We start from the raw sequence: 22046 nt of genomic DNA on the forward strand, positions 1-22046 counted from the left end.
AAGTAGAAAAAAGTTGACTGGAAAAGAGAAATGGAAAAAGAAAAAGTGAGAAGAGGCATCTAGATAGCTATGGATCTGTGTAGGTAGGTGTGAGTGTATTTTGTGTCCTTATGAGGTGAAGTTTAAATTTTTCATAGCATGGAAACAATGTGATTATATATTTCCTCTCATAGGAGGAAAACATGGTCGTGTGAGAGCTCAGGGGTTTGTCATGTGGTATGACAGCCAAGAACCCTGTTGCCGTTCTCCTCTGGTAGTCCTCAGTGTCTGATCTCTGCGCGCTGTGATGGAGACCTAAAGTGTGTTATTTGTAAGCCTTCTCTTAACAATTATCAGACAATGACACGGGTTTTGTTTTTTGGGTTTTTTTTTTTTTCTTTTTGAACAATGAGCTGAGGTTTTATGTCAGGTAGTTTCAAGTTAAAATTGTGAAATACTTATTTCCCACCCACACCAAATATTTAGTCTATTTTTTCTTTGGTTTTTCGAGACAGGGTTTCTCTGTGTAGCTTTGGAGCCTATCCTGGCACTCACTCTGGAGACCAGGCTGGCCTCGAACTCACAGAGATCCTCCTGCCTCTGCCTCCTGAGTGCTGGGATTAAAGGTGTGCGCCACCAACCCCCCTGCTCTATTTAACGTTTTAAGGAAATAGTTCTGCTTAAAATGTTGCCTAAATGTTCGGTGATTTCTGGTCAATTTCTATACATACAGACCTGTGTGCATCTTCTCACTTTCTTCCACCTTTGCTCCCTACTTGTGTTAACAGTACTGTTGCCTTTGGAAAGTGGTCAGTTTTCCTAGCATTAAGAAGAAACATTTGAGTTTTAAAAAAAAAGTTTCCTGCAGATTTTCTAATTATAATATTAAGCTGTTTGTAAATAAAGACATTTTCCTCACAATATCCTTAATAGTTACAGCTCCTTAATTGAATTGTGACCGTCATCACTATTTCTAGCCTTGCCGTCTTTATACCTTCATGGATTGTTCTAGGGCAGTGTGGAGGACACACGTGGCACAGAAAATACTGATGCCCTTTCAAGCATTCTAGGGCAAATAAGTTGCTTTCTGCAACCGAAGACTATTTTAGACAGGTTCTTTGTAAATCCCTTGGCAACGCATGAGCACTGGTCCCAGTTTTGTTTTGTTTTGTTTTGTTTTTTTAATTAGTTCTAGTTAGGAAACAAGCTTGTTTCACATGTAAGTCCCTTCTCCCTCTCCCTCCCCTCACTCCCATCCCTCCTCCCCCAACCCCAGCCTACTCCCCACCCCATCCACCCACCACTCCCCAGGCAGGGTAGGGCCCTCAACGGGGGCTCTGCAAAGTCCACCAAGTCTTCCTATGCTGGTCCTGGGCCCTCCCCCATGTGTCCAGGGCCAGAGTGTAACCCTTCACGTGGGATGGGCTCTCAAAGTCCCTTCTTGCACACTGGTCCCAGTTTTAACATTCATGGATGCATCTTAACTCTCTATCAAATTCTCTCCCTCCATCTACAATGGCAAACATACTTCCCTTTTACTTTTTCGTGATGGAAAATATCAGGTTGGTGCTTGAAATTCTTAAACCAACCTTGATTCATAGAATGAAGCCATGTTTCTCATATCTGTCATTGCTCTTACATGACAGGGTATTTCCTGTTAAATATTTAGTCTAGGACATGATCTCTAATGTCTTCGGAGGGCCTGAACTGTCCTGGTCCTCTCATGTAAGGAGCCACTGAGGTTTTGGATTGAAAATGGAGCAAGTCTGGAGAACTTTCGGCTACTATTTTTGTGAAAGTTTGTGAGGGGAAAGGAGCCCACTTTGAGGCAGCCAGCCCTGCCCTGCCCCCGACAGACAGCCCCTGCTATGTTGTTACCAAGGGAAAGCCATGCCCTATACCTCTGTGGCCTAGAACTTCTCAGGCCAAGCCAGACACTTCCTCTGTAGCTATGTGGCCACTCCTCCCCTTCCCCCAGGCTCCAGAGCCATGGGTGGCTCTCCTCAGACCCTAAGGGTCCCAGCAGCTACCACCACGTCCCACACACTCCTGCCCCCATCCCCCCTGTTGCAGCTTTCTTTGCTGATAACATAAAACTTTGCTATGACTTACAGCTGTTAACAACAACCCCTGCTTTTCCTTCTCTGAAACCCTGTTGCTATCCTTTTCAGATTCCCTCTCCCTGCCTTCCTCTGCCAACCCCTCCAACTCTCCTTAACAACCTGTGTAACCCAAATAAATCCTCCCCATCTGCTGCAGCCCCTGCCTCTGTCCTTGCCCAGTCCATCTCTAGCTCCTAGTCCGTTACTCCATGCCAGCCAGCCTTTGTGGTCAAGGGCAACCACAACTTTTTCCTGCCACTTTCCCGATTTAACCCTTTCCTGTTCTGAGACTCCTCCTGAGGCTTACACAAACACAGGATCCCAAGATCTCTTTTATCTTAACTCCGTTCTATATTTCCAAAACTTCCCTTCAACAAAATTTCATTTCCCACCCGCTGTCTTCCTTGTACTACCTCCAACAGACCAGCCTCAGCCTCACTGGAGTTACTCCAAAGAGCAGCCCCCATGCTGTGAGGCCCCCTCCTATCATAAAATCAATTTCGACACCCCTGCATGCTCCCTGCTCCTAGTTCTCAGTCTGCCACAGATTCTTGCATCCTCCCTTCCTAAAGGCAAATTTACACTTCTAATTACTTTATGGCCCTTCTTATCTCATACATCCTTCCTCCAGGGTCCTGGCCACTTTCCCAACTTAGTAACCCCTTCCTGTCCTTACACTGCCTACAGCTTAAACTCAGACATACAAAACAAACGCTAATATTCTGTCATGACAAAAGTTTGCTACATTTATGGTTTACAGAAACAAGCCTGATTTACCCTTCTATTTATCAGGTACACTTAATAGATACTTGCTCCTCAAAGTCTTCAGAGATCTGCTGAATTTGACATTTAAACAGTTAAATCTGACAGTTAGCAAATATACACTCAAGAACAGTGTTTTTCTAAACTCCTTAACTACACATCCATCCCTAGTCTATCTGTCCCAACAGATTTCAAATCAATTACATACTGCTCCATCAATTCCAGGGCCAGCCTGATAGAACTTAAACATCAACTTACATAGCCTGCTTTTCCAAGTCTGAAACTACATGGGACCCGGCTTTTTTGGGTCCCATAACAACTATGCCACCCCAGCATCAACAGGAAGCAGTCAGAGAGAATTATATCACTTACCCAACACCTGGCCACCCAATACTAAAACAAAAAGGTGGGAATGAAGGGACACTAGGGCTCTGGTGGGCCTTGGTCTTATCCCCAGGTCCCTCTGCTTGGCTAAAAACCTGTTAGATTACATTATTAAAGCAGGCCACCAAGGTCCAGTCCATTCCCTTATCTGGCTAATCTCTCCTCCTGAAGCTGACTATCAAGGTCCAGCTATCAAAGTATTAGAATCCAGTAATCAAAAGCCCCCCCCCCTTGACTCACTTAATGAACATCCCCAATTAAAATTTAATGCCCCATCCTAACATGAGGTTTCTTGATGCGGGAAGTACTTCTGTGTATGTTTATCTTATTGATTGTTAAATAAAGTTCTGTTTGGCCAATGAGACAGCTAGTTAGACAGGACTAGGAGTCAAAGAGGATTCTGGGAAATGTAGTAGAAAAGTGTGGTGATCCAGGCAGGAAGTGACATAGCAAGGGGACTCATATTTAAAGAAGGAGAAACAGGAAGGGTCCCTTTTTCCCCTCTGCTCCTGCTCCAGCGGCGCCATGTGAGCCACCGGCAAGGGGGATGCCAATAAGGTGTCCGATAAGATAAGTCTTATAAAATATATTGATTTATGATAATTAAGACTGAGCTAACAGATGAGAATCCTAGTCATTGGCCAAGCAGCTTTGAACCTAATACAAGTTTCTGTGTATTCATTTGGGCCCTAACTCAGGCGGGCAGCTGGCATAAGGCTCACACGTGTCGGTGGGCTCGGTGGCTTTTGGCGGAAAGATTTATCGTAACAGTTTCCTCTTGTAGCTTTAGAAACTACCCATTTTCCTATGTGCCCCATCTGTCTCCTGAGATTCTAGCCATGAGCGATTACTGTTACTGATCTAACTCACTCCACTATTCAGACCCAAACTGCTTGGACTACAGGTGTCACTCTTAAAGACCCATAGAAACCAGCCACATTGAGAAGATCTGAAAATGGGGGTTGCTCATTTTCTGCCTTCCCCAAAACTAATTACTTTCCCTGTCCCACAATTCCTCAGTGTTGCTAGGTGTGTTGATGAGAAAGAAACATCTTAGTGGTTTGGGGGTTTACCTATTTCATCTTGAGACTGATGTTGTCAGTTTATTTCACTGTTTTCACTAAAATTGTAGTTTGAGTTAAAGAAATGGAGCATCTGTATCATTCACAAAGGAATGCTGCTCTTAACCCAGATTGTTAAGTTGCATGGAAAAACAATATCAAATGAGTACTTTGGGGTGCAAAGGGGTGAGAAAAGAAGGGGCCAGTCAGAGAAATATAACATTTGTGGGAAAGTATCAGAGTTTAATGGACGAATAGTTCTCTTCAAAAACTACCCTGATATCTCCAAATCATCATGTCACTCCCCTAAAGATTCTTCACTCAGAGTTCACACAACCTGTTCCTAGATTTAACTCCAGAACCACATCAGCTTGTAATATTCACCAGGCACAGTAGTCTTTGTTCCGGCACTCTGAGATGTGTACTGATGTCTCCATTGTTTAACTCCTGGCTTTGTCTTGTATCTTTCTCTGGCTGTGCTGAGCCTCAAATAGAAAAATTCCAAGAACCACCAAGACCAAGCTGCCCAATGTGATCCTGGTAAGATTCTCCACTGTGTGGTCTTGGAGAGATGAACCTGGGTGATTTCAAACACAAGGTTACACTGCAGTCCAGGATCCATAATTCACACAGGGCAACTACCTCCCCTGGACAAGACTTGACTCTCTGTATCCAGCTCTGTAACTGTTTTCCTTACTCACCTGTTGTGGAGTTTGACTTGTTTGATGATGGACTGGTGGTCTCATCCATTCCTAAAAACCAGAAAGTGGTAAAGAGAATAGGTCTTTTAACCATTTCCTAGATTTCTTAAGCTCTATAAGTGTATGTTATTCTCATCTCAGTGATTTGGGATGAAGCCCTTGATTGTTGGCTAAAGGTTCTTTCCATAAGGCCATCTTGCTTTTTTTATATAACCCTGGGATCACACCACCTACTATGAGCTGGGCTCTCCCACATTCAAGAAAATGGCCTACAGACTTGCCTACAGACAAATTTGATGGTGACAACTTTTTTTTTTTTTGGTTTTTTTCGAGACAGGGTTTCTCTGTGGCTTTGGAGCCTATCCTGACTCTCGCTCTGGAGACCAGGCTGGCCTTGAACTCACAGAGATCCGAATGCCTCTGCCTCCTGAGTGCTGGGATTAAAGATGTGCTCCACCAATGCCTGGCTTGGTGACAATTTTTCAAATCAGGTTTCCTCTCTCTAGATGACTCCTGTTTGTTTCAAATAGACAAAAAAAACTAATCACCACAGAATGCATGTTATATGTGTGAGAGAGAGAGAGATTATATATCTATACTATGTATTTTATAAAATATGACATATTTCTGTCTCGAAAAACCAAAAAATGTGACATATTTATATTTGTTATTTATATTTGCTTTATATATTATATAATAGATTTATATGTGATTTTATATAGTATATACAATATAGAATTGTATACTGTTAAAAATAAGATAAATTAACAAAAACACTTAACACCTTGCTTCTATATTTGAGGACAGAGAGATGTCTCAGTGGGTAAGAGTGCTCAGTGCTCTGGCAGAGGACCTGAGTTCAGTTCCCAGCATTCATGTTGGTAGTAACAACTGGCTATAACTCTAGATTCAGGGAGACTCAATGCCTCTGACCTCTGTGGGCACTTTAGTCACAAGCACATACTCTCTCCACACGTATACACACAATTAAAACTGAGATAAGTAAAATGTTTTCTACATTTTGCAATCTGTGTAAAGAAGATCACATAACAACAACCAATTGGACAATTTTAAGCGAATGAACAAAATTACTAAGAATGAATGTTTTCAGATGCAAACATATGGTGTCTATTACAGATTAGCATGCAGGTATTTCTGCCATGGAAGATGTACACCTAAGTATACACACAAAACAAGAAATGTTTGGGTCCAAATAAGAAGTTAAGATGGAAATATTTACAACTTATTTTGGCTGAGGTAAATATCATCAGTAAATCATAGTTTAAAAAATCATAGTGTGCCAAGAGAGGGTTTCCTGAACACTCCTGGAGAAAAAGTTAGGTGCAAATTAAGTGGTTGATGTGCTTAATTTGTTACCAGCCATTCTGCACAGGAGGTACCTCCACTTCTCAAAGAGTCTATCTCCATTTCAGTAGCACAAACACAATTGGAAAAGGTCACATTGGGGCATGAAGACCATTCAGAACCCAATCACAAAGGACTCTTCATTAATTGGAATAGTGTTTATAAGAAAATCTGGAAAAAACTGCCCAGAGGCATGTGCAGAATTGAAAAACCAAGTCAAGAAGGAATGCCCAAAGATAGAGCCATGATTTGAACCCCAGACAAGGGGAGCAATGCCTAGAGTTTCGAACAGCATCTGCACAGCACCAACCTTTGAAAGTCTGTGCAGAGGTCTGACTGACATCCGCAAGCCCTGGAAGGAATGCCTAGAAAACACTAGCACCTAGGGAAGAGATCACATTTAGATTATACATCCCTACCCAGATCTGCTTTATTCCCATGAGTTCAATAAATTTCTTAATTTAATGAAAACAATGTCTTTGAGACAGGTCTCTTTGTGTCGATCCTCTGTCCTGAAAGTTGTTATGTAGACTAGGCTGGCTTAGAACTCACAGAGGTCTGCATGCCTCTGCCTCCCAAGTGTTAGGATTAAAGATTTGTGACACCATGCCTGGGTTAATTAACATCAATTTAGAAGTGCAGCTTTTGCCTGCCTTATTACATTTTTCTGTTGTGTTTATTTTGCAGACTGTGTTTTCTCTGTATTATTGTGGTGGCTTGAATGCAATTGACCCCCGTAAGCTCATAGGGAGTGGCTCTGTTAGCAGGTGTGGCTTTGTCTGAGTGGCTATGGCCTTGTTGTTGCCTCTGCCCAGGATACCACCCAATGTGTCAGACCATTTCCTGTTACCTTCTGGTCAAGATGTAGGCAGCACCATATCTGACTGCATGCTGCCGTGCTCCTCCCCATGGTGGCTGCTAGGATAAAGCACATGGGGGACCTTGGTGGATTCCATGGCAGGTGAGGGTGACAAAGGCCAAGGGGGCAAACCTGCCAGCCAGCCAGAGCAGTTTTATTAGAAGGGGGAGGGAAGAGGGAAGGAAAAAAAGAGACAAAGAAACAAAGAGACAGAGAGAGGATAGAAAGAAGAGGGAGACAGGAAAAGTCTTGTCTGCCCTAGGGGAACAGCAGGACAGAGAGGGAAAGAGAGGAGCAGGAAAGAGAGGACTGGGAAAGACAGAGAAGAAAGAGAGCATAAGTGGGTGGAGCTCTTTCTTTTAAAGGAGTCCTTTGCACCTGGGCTGACCAGGGTACTGCCTGAGTGCATTCTGCCAGGTGACAGGGGCAGACCAGCATAGTGCCTGGATCCTTACAGTGATAATGGACTGACTCTCTGAGCTGTAAACCACTGCCTCAATTAAATGTTTTCCTTTAGAAGAGTTGCCATGGTCACGGTGTCTCTTCACAGCAATAGAAACCACATCTAAGACAATTACCATTCTGTGGTCTTTTGAAAAGATGTATATTCAATTACATTGATTTTAGTGTTTATGTGATAGTAAGTGACTGTGGGCACATGAATACCATATCACCTGTGTGGAGTTAGAGAACAAACCCCAGATGTCAAATAACTTTCACTTCTATGTCTGGCTTTATGTGGGTTTCATCGGGTCCAAACTGGGGTCCTTTCACTTCCAAGTAACTGTTTTAACCACTGAGCCTCCCTCCAGCCCACACTCGGCAGTCTTACTCTTGTTTACCCTTTCAATTACACTCATAACCTCAATGCTACACACAGTATTTCAATGCTCCGTCACTTACTGAAATAATTAGGGTTGAGGGGAGACTTATTTTTAAAGTGAATGCTATGTCGATACACAAGTCCTAATTGAAAAAAAAAGACTAACAACATGAAAATCAATACAGCTTGGTTTCCTCTGAAAGTTACTGATTTCACATAACGGTTTCCAGTGTGCATGATTAAGGCAAAATATTAAAGAATTCAAAAAAATGATTTTAAGCAAAAATAATAATGGAAGAGGACATGAACAAAAACCTTGAGGTAATTCAAAGAGTGAGTGAAACAAACAGCTGAATGAAATAGGGAAGCAAATATAGGATATGGAAGTGAAATTGAATACAAAATTATAAATACAAAGACCTGTTGTAGAATATTACCCTAGCCCTAACCCTGACTACCAAATCCCCAGAAACCTAGGGACAGTCCCAAACCATCCAGGACTTCATCTGCCACCATCAGAGATTTGGCCCTGCCCCCATCAACGGAGGTGGATACTGGGACTTCTCCTTTTCTCCCCTCCACATAGTTGGAGGCCCTGACAAGAGCATTAAGAGACCATGGATGTCAACCCAGACTATTATACCCATCAAAGCTTTCAATCAGTGGAGATGGAGAAAACGAGAAATTGCATGGGAAAAAAATAACATTTAAAAAAATATATAACCACAAATCCAGCCTGAAAGAAAGTACTGGAAAGAAAATTCCAAACCAAGGAAGTTAGCTACACTCATAAAAACATAGGCAAATAGATAATCCCACACTGCCAAAACCCACCAAAAAGGGAAACACACACAATACCACCATCACCAAATCCAAAAATAACAGGAACCAACAATCAATGGTCATTAATATACCTTAATATCAATGGTTTCAATTCACTTATAAAAACACACAAGCTAACAGAATGTATATGAAGACAATCCATTCTTCTACTGCATACAAGAAACACACCTCAACTTCAAAGACAGACATTACTTCAAGGTAAAAGGTTGGGAAAAGAATTTCCAATCAAATGGACCCAAGAAACAAGCTGGTGTAACTATCCTAATATCTAACAAATTATACTTCAAACTAAAATTAATCAAAAGAGATGAAGAAGGGCATTTTATATTTGTCACAGGAAAAATACGTCAAAATGAAGTCTCAATTCTGAACATCTATGCCCCAAATACAAAGGTACCCACATTCATAAAAGAAACATTACTAAAACTTAAATCATACATAAAACCCCACACACTTATAGTGGGAGATTTTAACACTCCGCTCTTACCACTGGACGGGACTACCAGACAGAAACTTAACGGAGAAATAAAGGAGCTAACAGAAGTTATGACTCAGTTGGGTTTAACACACATCTATAGAATATTCCATCCAAACACAAAAGAAAATACCTTCTTCTCAGCATACCATAGAACCTTCTCTAAATGGACTACACATTCAGCAACAAAGTAAACTGAACAGATACAAAAAAATTGAAATATGCCCTAGTATCTTAACCTATCACCATGGTTTAATGCTACAATTCAAAAAATACACAAACTGCAGAAAGCCTACAAACTCATGAAAACTGAACAATAACCAACTGCATCACCCCTGCAAGGAAGAATAAAGTAAATTAAAGCCTTCCTAGAATGCTATGAAAATGAAGGCACAACATACCCAAACTTATGGAACACTTTGAAACCAGTGCTAAGAGGGAGGTTCATAGCACTGAGTGCCTACATGAATAAAGTAGAGAATAGTTACAATCGTTATTTAACAGCACACCTGAAAGCTCTACAACAAAAAGAAGCAAATGCACCTAGGAGGAGTAGACCCAAGGAAATAATCAAATTGAGAGCTGAAATCAATAAAGTAGAAACAAAGAAAGTGATACGAAGGATCAATGAAACAATGAGTTGTTTCTTTGAAAAATCAAAAAGATAGACAAACCTTTATCCAAACTAATAAAAAGGCAAAGAGAGAATATCCAAATTGACAAAGTCAAAATGGAAAGGGGAACATAAGAGCAGACACTAAGGAAATTCAGAGAATTATCAGGTCATACTTTGAAAACCTATACTCCACAAAATTTGAAAATTTAAAGGAAATACGCAATTTTTTGGATAGGTATCACATAAAAAATTAAATCAAGAACAGATAAGCAATTTAAATAGACTTATAACCCCTAATGAAATGGAAGCAGTCATCAAAGGACTCCCAAGGACAGAAAACACAGGGCCAGATAGTTTCAGTACAGAATTCTTCAAGAAATTCAAAGAAGAGCTAATACCAATACTCCTCAAATTGTTCCACACAATAAAAGCAGAAACAGTCATAGCCAAACATTGTTTTATGCAGCTACAATTGCCTTGGTACCCAAGCCACACAGAAACGCAACATTGATACAAAAATACTAAATAAAATACTGGCAAATCAAATCCAAGAACACATCAGCAAAATCATCCACCGTGATCAAGTAGGCTTCATCCCATGGATGAGGGGATGCTTCAACATATGAAAATCCATTAATGTAATTCACAATATAAACAAACTGACAAAGAAAAACCACATGATCATCCCACTAGATGCTGAAAAAGCCTTTGACAAAATTCAACACCCCCTTCACGATAAAGGTCTTGGAAAGACCAAGGATAACAGGACCATACCTAAACATAATAAAAGCAATATTCAGCAAGCCAACAGCCAACATCAAACTAAATGGAGAGAAACTCAATGAAATTCCTCTAAAATCAGGAACAAGACAAGGCTGTCCACTGTCTCCATATCTCTTCACTATTGTACTTGAAGTTCTAACTACAGCAATAAGACAACAAAAGGAGATCAAGGGGATACAAATTGGAAAGGAAGAAGTCAAACTTACACTATTTACTAATGATATGATAGTGTACATAAGTGACCAGAAAAATGCTACCAGGGAATTGCTACATCTGATAATCACCTTCAGTAAATTGTCAGGATACAAGATTAACTCAAAAAAATCAATAGCCTTCCTATATATAGATGCTGAAAGGGCTGAGAAAGAAATCTGAGAAATATCACCCTTCACAATAGCCATAGATAACATAAAAAAAATCTTGAGGTAACTCTAACCAAAAAAGTGAAAGACCTGTATGACAAGTACTTTATCTCTTTTTGTTTTGTTTTGTTTGTTTGTGTTTTACTTAAAGCCTTTAAAGAGAGAAAATAAAGTAGATATCAGAAAATAGAAACATCTTCCATGCTCTTGAACAGGTAGGATCAACATTGTAAAAATGGAAATCTTACCAAAAGCAATCTGTAGATGCAATCCCCATCAAAATCCCAGCGCAATTCTTCACAGACTTTGAAAGAACAATACTCAGCTTCATATGCAAAAACAAAAAAACCCAGGATAGCCAAAACAACTCTGTACAATAAAGGAACTTCCGGAGGCATCACCATCCCTGACTTTAAGCTGTACTATGGAGCTATTGTAATGAAAATAGCTTGATAACAGACAGATGAACCAATGGAATCAAATATAAGATCCTCATATTAACGCACACACCTACAAACACCTGAATTTTGACAAAGAAGCGAAAATTATACAATGGACAAAAGAAAGCATCTTCAACAAATGGCGCTGGCATAATTGGATACTGACATGTAAGTGATTGCAGATAGATCCATACCTGTCCCCATGCACAAAACTTAAGTCCAAATGCATCCAAGACCTCAACATCAATCCTGCTACACTGGACCTCTTAGAAGAAAAAGTGGAAGTAGCATTGAATGAGTTGGTACAGGAGACCACTTCCTGAACATAACACCAGTAGCACAGACACAGAGATAGACAATCATAAATGGGACCTCTTGAAACTGAGAAGCTTCTGTAAGGCAAAGGACACAATAAACAAGACAAAACAGCAGCCCACAGAATGGGAAAAGGTCTTCACCAACCCCACATCTGGCAGAAGGCTGATCTCCAAAATACACAAAGAAATCAAGAAACTAGTCACCAAAATACCAAATAATCCAATTTAAAAATGGGTACAGATCGCCGGGCGTTGGTGGCGCACTCGGGAGGCAGAGGCAGGTGGATCTCTGTGAGTTCAAGGCCAGCCTGGTCTACAAGAGCTAGTTCCAGGACAGCCTCCAAAGCCACAGAGAAAACCCTGTCTCAAAAAAAGCAAGATAAACAAACAAAAAGATTGTTTTAAAAGCCACAGAAACAGCTGACCTGAGCAACTGGAAACTCATGGTCTATCTAGACTGACAGCTAGGGAACCTGCATAAGACTGAATTAGGTTCCCCCTGAACTCGAGTGTCAACTGAGGGGCTTGGGCAGTCTATGGAGGACACCTGATTTTTCATAAAGAAGGCAGAAATGCCATACTGGAAAAAAACATGTCATCTCTAACAAATGGTTCTGGTCAAACCAGATATCTGCGTGTAGGAGAATATAAAGAGTTCCATACCTATCACCTTCCACAAAACTTAAGTCCAAGTCAATCAAAGAGATCAGTATAAAACTGCATACACTGAACCAGATAGAAAAATAAACTGGAAAATAGCCTTGAACACATTGGCACAGGAAAAGACTTTCTGAACAGAACACAGCACAGGCGCTAATATCAACAACTAATAAATGGAACCTCATGAAACTGAAAAGCTTCTGAATGGCAAAGGATGTCATCATTTGGACAAATCGTCAGCCTACAAAAAGAGAAAAGATTTTATTTTTTTTTACTAACTACACCTCTGATAAAGGGCTAATATCCAAAATATGTAAAGAATTCAAAAACGTAACATATCAAGAGAGCAAATAACTCAGTTAAAAATGGGGTATAAATCTAAACAGAATTCTCAGAAGAGGGAACTAAAGTTACTGAGAAACACTTAAAGAAATGCAAACCAAACCAAAGCTACACTGGGATTTCATATCACTCCAACCAGAATGGCTTAGATCAATAAAACAAGTGACATCTCATGCTGGTGGAGATGCTTATAAGGGGAACACTTCTCCAGGTGGTAGTAGTGTAATTTTATAAAAGCACTAAGATACTCATTCTTGATCTACCACAAGATGGAGCTATATAGTTCTTAGGCATATATCATATATCCATAGGACACTTCATCCACTATATACTCTATTTCCCTTTCCTGGGAAACTCTATCTGCCCTCCCTAGTCATTTACTCTGTGCCTAACTTCTGTGGTTGTCCGGGGGCCCAAATATAATATTTTGCATAAGGGCCTCAGCTCAATTCTAGGAACTCAGTTATCCTATTGTATTTTAGTGGTTGGCTCTTTACCTCCGGATGGCCTGGCCAAGGTGGAGGATGTCTCCTAGTTTGTATAACAATAGAACTAGGCCCTGGGTGGGCCCACACCCATCCTGAGGGCTAGAGAGGGCTTGAGGACTAGTGGGGGGATGAGCTGGAATGCTAAAGAGGACGTGCAGTTTTAGGGGTGTCCCGAGGATTAAAGGAAATACTTGATATCAGCTCTATACATGATAAGAGATGTCTTCTGCCAGTACCCCCACTTTTGGAAAGCTATTTAAGAGGATGCTTGAATAAACTGTGGTCTCCAGTGCTGACTGAGAGCCCTCATGAGATGACAAGATGTCTCTGTCTGGTCTTTAACACCATTGGGTAGCTAGGACTTCCCTCATCCATACTCCCCTACTCAGGGTTGGACCCAGGGCTGTTCTGCTGTTCAGCTCCAAAGACATCAGTCCAGAATAGACGGCCTCTGTAGTGTGGGACTGATACAGGCCGGACCCCAGCATGTGGTTCAATGGATTATAGCTTGGTTGTCACTGACTTAGCAAGTAATATCTTCATATAAGTGAATACACACCAAGTTTGTCCTAGTGTGTATGGGTTACCTCACTCAGAATGTTTACTTGTGAATTTCGTGATTTCATCTTCTTAATGGTTAAGCAATAGTCCGTTGTGTAAGCTTGCCACATTTTCTTTATCCATTTATCTCTTCAGAGATGTCTAAGCTGTTTACAATTTTTAGGTATTGTGTACAGACTAGCTAGTGTCTCAGTGGTTGGATGAAGCAACCTTTGAGTATATGATTAAAAGAGGTATAGCTGGATCTTGAGGTAGATTGAATCCCATCTCCCTATGAAACTCTGCTCATTTTATTTATTTTATCATTATGATTCAGAATCCTGTTTGTTTTCTAATGAGAGACATTAATGGGATGGATCCAGATTTGGGGAGGTACTTGGAGGAATAGAGGGAGGGGAATCCAGAATCAGGATGTATTATGTGAGTGAAAAAAGATCTGTTTTCAATAAAAGAGAAAAAGAAGTAACTTCAAACTGAAGAAAAAGATAAACATATGCATGAGGCAACAGGAAACACAAACTGTTGGGATAAATGAGAGTAGGAAACAAGTACTACAGAATCAACAAAACAAAAGAAATTACTATATGGTCTTCAATAACAACTAAAATATTAACGATCCTAATTTCCAAATCAAGCACACAGCCCAGCAGATGGGGTTACAAAATAGGGTTTATCTGCTTTTTGTCTCCATAGAAACCTACTTCATCATCAAAGACAAATGTAACATCAGGGTGAAAGGATAGGCAAGCACATTTAAAACACGAGGACTGTAAAGCAAGTATGCATCACTGTCCTGACATCTGACAAAGTAGACTTCGAGCCTAAATTAACCAGAAGAGATAAAGAAAGCCATGTCATATTGATTAAAGGAATAGACAATCAAGAGGATAGTACTATTCCAAGCATGTATGCATCACACACATAATTTCAGGATCATGAAATGGATATTACTGTATGGAAAAACACAGATTAATGTCAACGCAACAACTTGAAGACTTGCACCAATAGACAGGCATGACAATAAAACACAAAGAGAGAAATACCTGAGAGTTAAATGATACTGTAAATCAAATAGACCTACCAGGCATGTGCAGATAGTTCCATTTAAACACAGCAAAAAATACTCATTCCATTCAGCAGCCCATGCAACATTCTCTAGAAGTGGCCATGTGACACAAAACAAATGCCAACAATTGGGATAGTAGTGTTGCTGGCCATGTGAGGGGAGCAACAGGCAACATTAAAACTCACGGAACAAACTCGAATAAATCATTCTGAGCGAGGTAACCAAATCACAAAAGACAAACATGATATGTACTCACTCATATGTGGATTTTAGACATAGAGTAAGGGATTACCAGCCTACAATCCACACTGCCAGAGAGACTAGTAAATAAGGAGGACCCTAAAAGAGACAAACTTTGTCCCCTGGAGAAGGGGAAAGGGTCACCATCCCCTGAGCAAATTGAGAGCATGGGAAGAGGGGGGAGGAAGCTACGAGAATGAGAAGGGAAGAGGAGGAGGGATGCAGAGGTTGTGAGGGAGCAGAAAGTTTGAGTCAGGGGAAGAATAGAAAGGGTATGGGATAGGTAGGGTTTCAGTTGGGGGGTGGTAGGGGGAGGACGGGAGGGAGAAGGGAACTGGGATTGACATGTAATTTAATCGTGTTTGTAACTCAAATAAAACAAAAGAGAAAAAAAGTCCAACAATAATTAATCAAATAAATAAGGATACTATGAATATTATATTTAAATTTATGATATAATGGTTATATATTTTGAAGCAGGATCTCAGATACCCCTGGAAAAAAAAAACAGAAACTCATGGAACATGACTCGGTGGTTGGCAAAGCCAAGCCTGAGTGATCCTTGGAGAGGCATAGTCCTGAAGACTATGTATCATGAAGACCTCAAGCTATTATTGAGCATAGCTCTGATTCTTACCTTCACGGTCACCACAACCCTGATTATCTATGGGTTGTACAAAAACTCTCAGAGGGGTTCTAACCCCTCACTGGGCAGTGGTATTGCTAATTACAAGAATAGTAACTGACTTTTTCCAAGCATTGCTGCTGGAGCAGGTCAATGACCACATAAAAAATTTAGACATGTAGTTTCTTAGTAAGGTTAGGTTAAGGTGTTTTCATTAACAGCTTTGAGGCAGAAAATCTTGGGGAAAAATTTAAAGTTTAGAAAAACACACTATTAACAGTTGAACAAGGGATTCACTGAGGTCAGGAAACAAGAACGAAGATAGTCCAGGTATTATTAGTGATCAGATGAAATAATTTCTTGTGTCCATTTCTGCCCCTCAGCTTCTAATACAATTAAATAAAAAACAAACTGTTGATGAGTGTGTATATGACCTGAGGATTTAAAGTGGAGATGACTAATGGTTTTTCTTTTATAAAAGTTTAGATTGTAATTCTTTTGAGATTTTTCATATGATTTCCTTTTGAGATAAATAGTAAAGTGATTGACCCTTTCTTTGTAATTGAAAAATGTAGCCTGCCCATAAAAGAACTGACTGAGAAAAATACCTTGCTTGCTTACACCCTGTTAATCTGTAACAATTTGCTGGGAGGTGAGTTATGTGGGTCCTTGGAGATAATTTTGTTTTTCACCTGTAATAAGTAAAATGTTTAATCATGTAAGGAATATGGAAAACATGGTTTTTACTCATATTAATTGTAATCATTCACTTAAAACATAAGAAGTAACCACATGGTAATTTTTATTCAGCTTGAAAGATTTTGCTGGAGTATATAAGCTGTAAGGGAAAAGTTAAGAATATACAAAAGGGATACATATGGGTAGAGGTAAGTAAAGAAATACATATATAAGAGAGAGATAATAAAAAGACCCTAAAGGTAGGGTGTGTGTGTGTGTGTGTGTGTGTGTGTGTGTGTGTGTGTGTATGTGTGTGTGTGTGTTCCTTTTTCTTGCTGTACCCAGAGAACTAAGTTTTGCCCCACTCACCAGCCCCAGAGAATTAAGTTTTACTCCCTCAGATAGAAAAGTCATATTGAATAATTAGTTCACTGAATCCATGGCTCCCCCTCAATCCCATAGCTGCTGAAGGCTGATCCTTACAACAGCTGAGTGGAAATGATCTCTTCTGTTCTGTATGACCCTTATAGGGGAAAAAGAGCTAGAGACCAACAGCAAGAGAAACTACAGAATAAATATAAATTCTGAATTCATGGAGACTGAGCATCACATTATCAAAAGAGGAATGGTTACTCAATGAAATCAAACCCCAATGGGGTAGCTCAGTGGATAAAAACAGGGAGGCAAGAGTCCACTCTCTCCATACTAATTCAATTCAGTGCTTGATCTCTTAGCTAGAACTGTATTCAGAATAATGGAATAAAAGAAATTCAGCTTTTTCGGATATATGAAATGAGTTTTCTTTCACAGTAAATCTTATATTCATATATAGCCACAAAAATCATACATGTATACATGGTATGAAAAGAGAAATTAGGGCCGGGCATTGGTGGTGCACGCCTTTAATCTCAGCACTCAGGAGGCAGAGGCAGGTGGATCTCTGTGAGTTCGAGGCCAGCCTGGTCTACAGAGTGAGTGCCAGGATAGGCTCCAAAGCTACACAGAGAAACCCTGTCTCGAAAAAGAAAAACCAAAAAAAAAAAAAGGAGAGAGAAATTAAAGTTTCTAGGGAAGAGAGTAGAATAAGAGGAAGGAGAAAGTAAGATGGTAGCAGATAGTGAGATGTGGTGTGAAAAATACCCAATTATATAATGAAGTTGTATGGAGATATCTTTATGAATCTCAGTACCATGTGCAATGGTTTTACACTAGTTGAAGTTATATTATTTGCACAAACAAAACCAAGTAAAAATTATTTTAAAATAGCTATGTCAAAGAAGAGATTCTCACCTGAGATTATGAGCTCCAGGGGGTCACTGGATACTGACCATACTTGGGCATTGCTGGTGGCATACCCATAACACCTGAATTTCCGCCTGTGGCTGGGGCTTACGGGGCCCATAGGAAAAAGGGCCTGCAGGTGCCCATTTGGATGTCTCTGTGACTGTTGAGTCCAGGAGAGATTGGTTTGTCCCTCCTCAGTCAGAATGAAGGTGCCAAATCCCAACCATGAGACACACTGAAAGGTTACATTCCCTCCTGGGGTCACAACGGGACTGGGCAGGGCTGACAGGCTGGGTTTACTATAGAAACCTAGGAGAGAAGGAGGCAGATTGATAAAGGCTCCATACAGGACACATTGTCCTTTCCTTGTGTCTGTGCTATGACAGGGAACTGGATCAATGAGTGTCCTCTTACCTATCACCACCAGCTCCAGAATGTCACTGTGCTCTGAAGAACCAGCAGGGCTCTCATAGTAACAGTGATATCGTCCTGCATGGAGCTCTGTAATGAATCTGATGGGAAACATGGCCTTGCCCCCAGGCTCCATTAGGGTCTGTCTATACAAGCGTGATGCCCTTCCTTCTTTATTCAAGTAGTACTCCTGGGCCTGGAGGATTCCTTGGCACAAGATGGTCACAGATTTCCCCCAAGAGATGATAGAACCTGGCTCAGCCCAAAGGATGGGTGGGGGGAGTGTTACTGAAAAAAAATGGTCAAATATTGAGTCCCCGGATATGACTCCTCTTGTTCTTACACATAGTTCTACGACCTCCCAGATTACAACACAACCCTCTCTCACTCACTGTTCTCCATCCTTACAGAACACAACAGTATTTTGTTCCCAGTGAGGATGAGGAGTTGGGACAGCTGAGAAGCTACTCACCTTTTGCCACTGTGGTAGTATTGGAGCTCGAATTCAGGCCTGGAGGAATATTTCCTGTAAGATATTTATCCCCCAACTGCTCAGCACATTGCCTTCTCCCAAGAGACCCCTGAGTCCCTGCATTCTACATAGAGATCTGGATCTTACTCTCAAACAAAGCCATTCTCAGATTACAATGTCCCTTCCACCTCTTCAAATCTCACCAACGCAAAACAGGACAGTGAGGAGGGTGATCACAGTCTTTCCTCCCACAGGCTCAAATCCACAGATGAATGAGACCATGGTGCTTGGCTGCACTTCCAGACAACAGGAGATTTGGCCACTGCAAGGACTGTGCTCTGTATCATGAGGTATCTCATTTCAGAGAAAGGAAATATCACCCCAAGGAGGCATGCCTTCACTTCCTCTGGCTTGTGGCTAGATCAGGCACCAGACTCTTAGCTGACCCTAACATGTTCTCACACAGACACATCTGCTGCCTGCCTCATTACTTTCTGTCTCCCTGACATCAGGAAACAGCTGAAAATAGATCTTTATTCCTGAGCCAATCAAGTCTCAGCGAGAATGATTGAAGGATGGTCTTAACTCTTAGAGCCTCCCCTTGGGGGTTCTCCTCCATTCCTTCAGTGCATCCATCCATACAGCACTGTGTTGTCCTTGTCAAGTCCAGTAATCTCTGCAGACCAAGATATGCTTATAGGAACATGTAAATTTGTGCTGTAGGTAAAGGAAACAATGAAAGCCAGAAGGTCCTGGTCAGAGCTTATGCAGACACTAAGGAACCACAGATGCCAACCCAGACTACTTTACCCAACAAAGCTTTCAATAACCAGAGATGGAGAAAAAAAATATTCCATGATAAAACCAAATTTAAACAATATCTATCCACAAACCCAGCCCCACAGAAAGTACTAGAAGGAAAACGCCAACCCAAGGAAATCACCTGTGTTCACCAGAACACAGGAAATAGATGACTTTACAGCCCCAAATCCCAAAGAAGGGAATCAAATACACAATGTCATCACCAGCAACAAAAACAAAAATAAAAGGAACTAGCAATCAATAGTTATTAATATTTATTAATATAAATGGTCTCAATTCACCTAAAAAGAGACACAGGCTAACAGATTGGATAAGAAAACAAAATCCATCTTTCTGCTACACACAAGAAATAGAAAACCCTGATATTAACCCACATACCTATGAACACCTGGTTTTTGACAAAGGAGCTAAATTATACATTGGAAAAAGAAAGCATCTTCAACAAATGGTGCTGACATAACTGGATGCTGCCATGTAGAAGATTGCAGATAGATCCATATCTATCACCATGCACAAAACTTAAGTCCAAATGGCTCAAAGACCTCAAAATAAACCCAGACACACTGAACTTCTTAAAGGAGAAAGTGGAAAGTACCATTGAACGAATTAGTGCAGGAGACTGCTTCCTGAACATAACACCAGTAGCACAGACATTAAGATCAACAACTAATAAATGGGACCCCTGAAACTGAGAAGTTTTTGTAAGGCAAAGGACACAGTCAACAAGACAAAACGGCAGCCCACAGAATGGGAAAAGATATTCATCAACCCCACATCTGACAGAGGGCTGATCGCCAAAATACACAAAGAACTCAAGAAGCTAGTCGCCAAAACACCAAATAATCCAATTAAAAAGTGGGGTTCAGAACTCAATAGAGAATTCTCAATAGAGGAATTTAAAATGGCTGAAAGACACATAAGAAAGTGTTCAACATCCTTAGCCATCAGGGAAATGCAAATCAAAACAACTCTGAGATACCATTTTGCTCCTGTCAGATTGGCTAAAATTAATAACACCAACAACAGTTTATGCTGGAGAGGATGTGGAGAAAGAGGAAGACTCCTCCACTGTTGGCGGGAGTGCAGACTCGCACAGCCAGTTTGGAAATCAGCATGGCATTTCCTAAGGAAAATGGGAATCAGTCTACCTCAAGATCCAGCAATTCTACTCTTAGGCATATACCTAAATGATGCACATTCATACAACAAGGACATCTGTTCAAATATATTCATAGCAGCATAAATTGTAATAGTCAGAACCTGGAAGCAACCTAGATGCCCCTGAACTGAAGAATGGATAGAGAAAATGTGATACATTTACACAATGGAGTTCTACTCAGCAGAAAAAAAAAAAAAAAAAACAATGAAATCTTGAAATTGGCAGGCAAATGGATGGAACTAGAGGAAACCATTCTGAGTGAGGTAACCCAGTCAGAAAAAGATAAACATGGTATGTACTCATTCATGGATTTTAGAGAAGAGGATTACCAGCCTTCAATCCACACTGCCAGAGAAGCTAGGAAACAAGGAGGACCCTAAGAGAGACATACATGGTCCCCCAGAGAAGGGGAAACAAACAAGATCTCTTGAGCTAATTGGGAGCTTGGGGGAGGAGGGGAGAGGGAGTTAGGAGAATGAGAATGGAAGAAGAAGAGGGGAGAGGAAGACATGAGGGAGCCGGAATATCCAGTCAGGGGAAGAATAGAAGAGAGCAAGAAAAGAGACACCATAATAGAGGGAGCCATTATAGGTTTTAAGAGAAATCTGGCTCTAGGGAAATGTCCAGAGATCTAAAAGGATGACCCCAACTAACAATCTAAGCAATAGTGGAGAGACTCCCTTCCCCTATAATGAGATTGATGACTACCTTATATGACATCCTAGAGCCTTCATCCAGTAGCTGATGGAAGCAGAGGTAGACACCCACAGCTAAACCCTGAACTGAACTGGAGTCCAGTTGTAGAGGAGGAGGAGTGATGAGCAATGGAGTCAAGACCAGACTGCGGAAACCCACAGAAATAGCTGACCTGAACAAGGGGGAGCTCATGGACCCCAATCCGACAGCTGTGAAAACAGCATAGGACCAAACCAGGCCCCCTGAATGTGGATGTCAGTTAGGAGTCCTAGACAGTCTGTGGGGCCTCTGGTAGTGGATCCATATTTATCCCTAATACAGGAATGGACTTTGGGAGCCCATTCCCCATACAGGGATACTCTGTCAGCCTAGACAAATGGGAGAGGGCCTAGGCCCTGCCCCAAATGATGTGACACTTTGATGAGCCCCCATGTAAGCAAGAAGGAGATGAGATCGGGGGTCAGTGGAGGCATGAAGGAAGGGAGGGAGAGGGAACTGGGATTGATATGTGAAATAAGATTGTTTCTAATCTAAATTTAAAAAAGAAAGAAACACACCTCAAACTCACAGACAGACATTGCCTCATAGTAAAGGGTTGGGAAAAACTTTTCCAATCAAATGGATCCAAGAAACAAGCTGGGGTAGCAATCCTAATATCTAATAAGTGGTC

At 40.9% G+C, this 22046-nt stretch overlaps 1 protein-coding gene across 1 annotated transcript; it reads right to left on the bottom strand.

Annotated features, from left to right (window-relative positions):
- Positions 1-4728: 4728 nt before the first annotated feature.
- Positions 4729-18981, bottom strand: LOC113837266 (leukocyte immunoglobulin-like receptor subfamily A member 5). Its single transcript, XM_035449163.1, has 5 exons — positions 18903-18981; positions 18700-18753; positions 18231-18515; positions 17823-18125; positions 4729-4865 (listed from the first exon to the last, which is right to left on the bottom strand). Exons 1-5 carry the CDS (start codon positions 18979-18981, stop codon positions 4729-4731), a joined length of 858 nt encoding a protein of 285 aa, XP_035305054.1.
- Between the last annotated feature and the right edge of the window lie 3065 nt (positions 18982-22046).

This window comes from Cricetulus griseus, chromosome 9, assembly GCF_003668045.3.
Source record: "Cricetulus griseus strain 17A/GY chromosome 9, alternate assembly CriGri-PICRH-1.0, whole genome shotgun sequence".
Lineage (NCBI taxonomy): Eukaryota > Metazoa > Chordata > Mammalia > Rodentia > Cricetidae > Cricetulus > Cricetulus griseus.

Coding starts and splice junctions, on each gene's coding strand:
- LOC113837266 (XM_035449163.1), bottom strand. CDS start 18,981: ATGGTCTCATTCATCTGTGGATTTGAGCCTGTGGGAGGAAAGACTGTG. Junction 18,754..18,902: donor CACTGTCCTGTTTTGCGTTG/GTGAGATTTGAA, acceptor AATATCTTACAG/GAAATATTCCTCCAGGCCTG. Junction 18,126..18,230: donor TCTGGAGCTGGTGGTGATAG/GTAAGAGGACAC, acceptor CTTCTCTCCTAG/GTTTCTATAGTAAACCCAGC.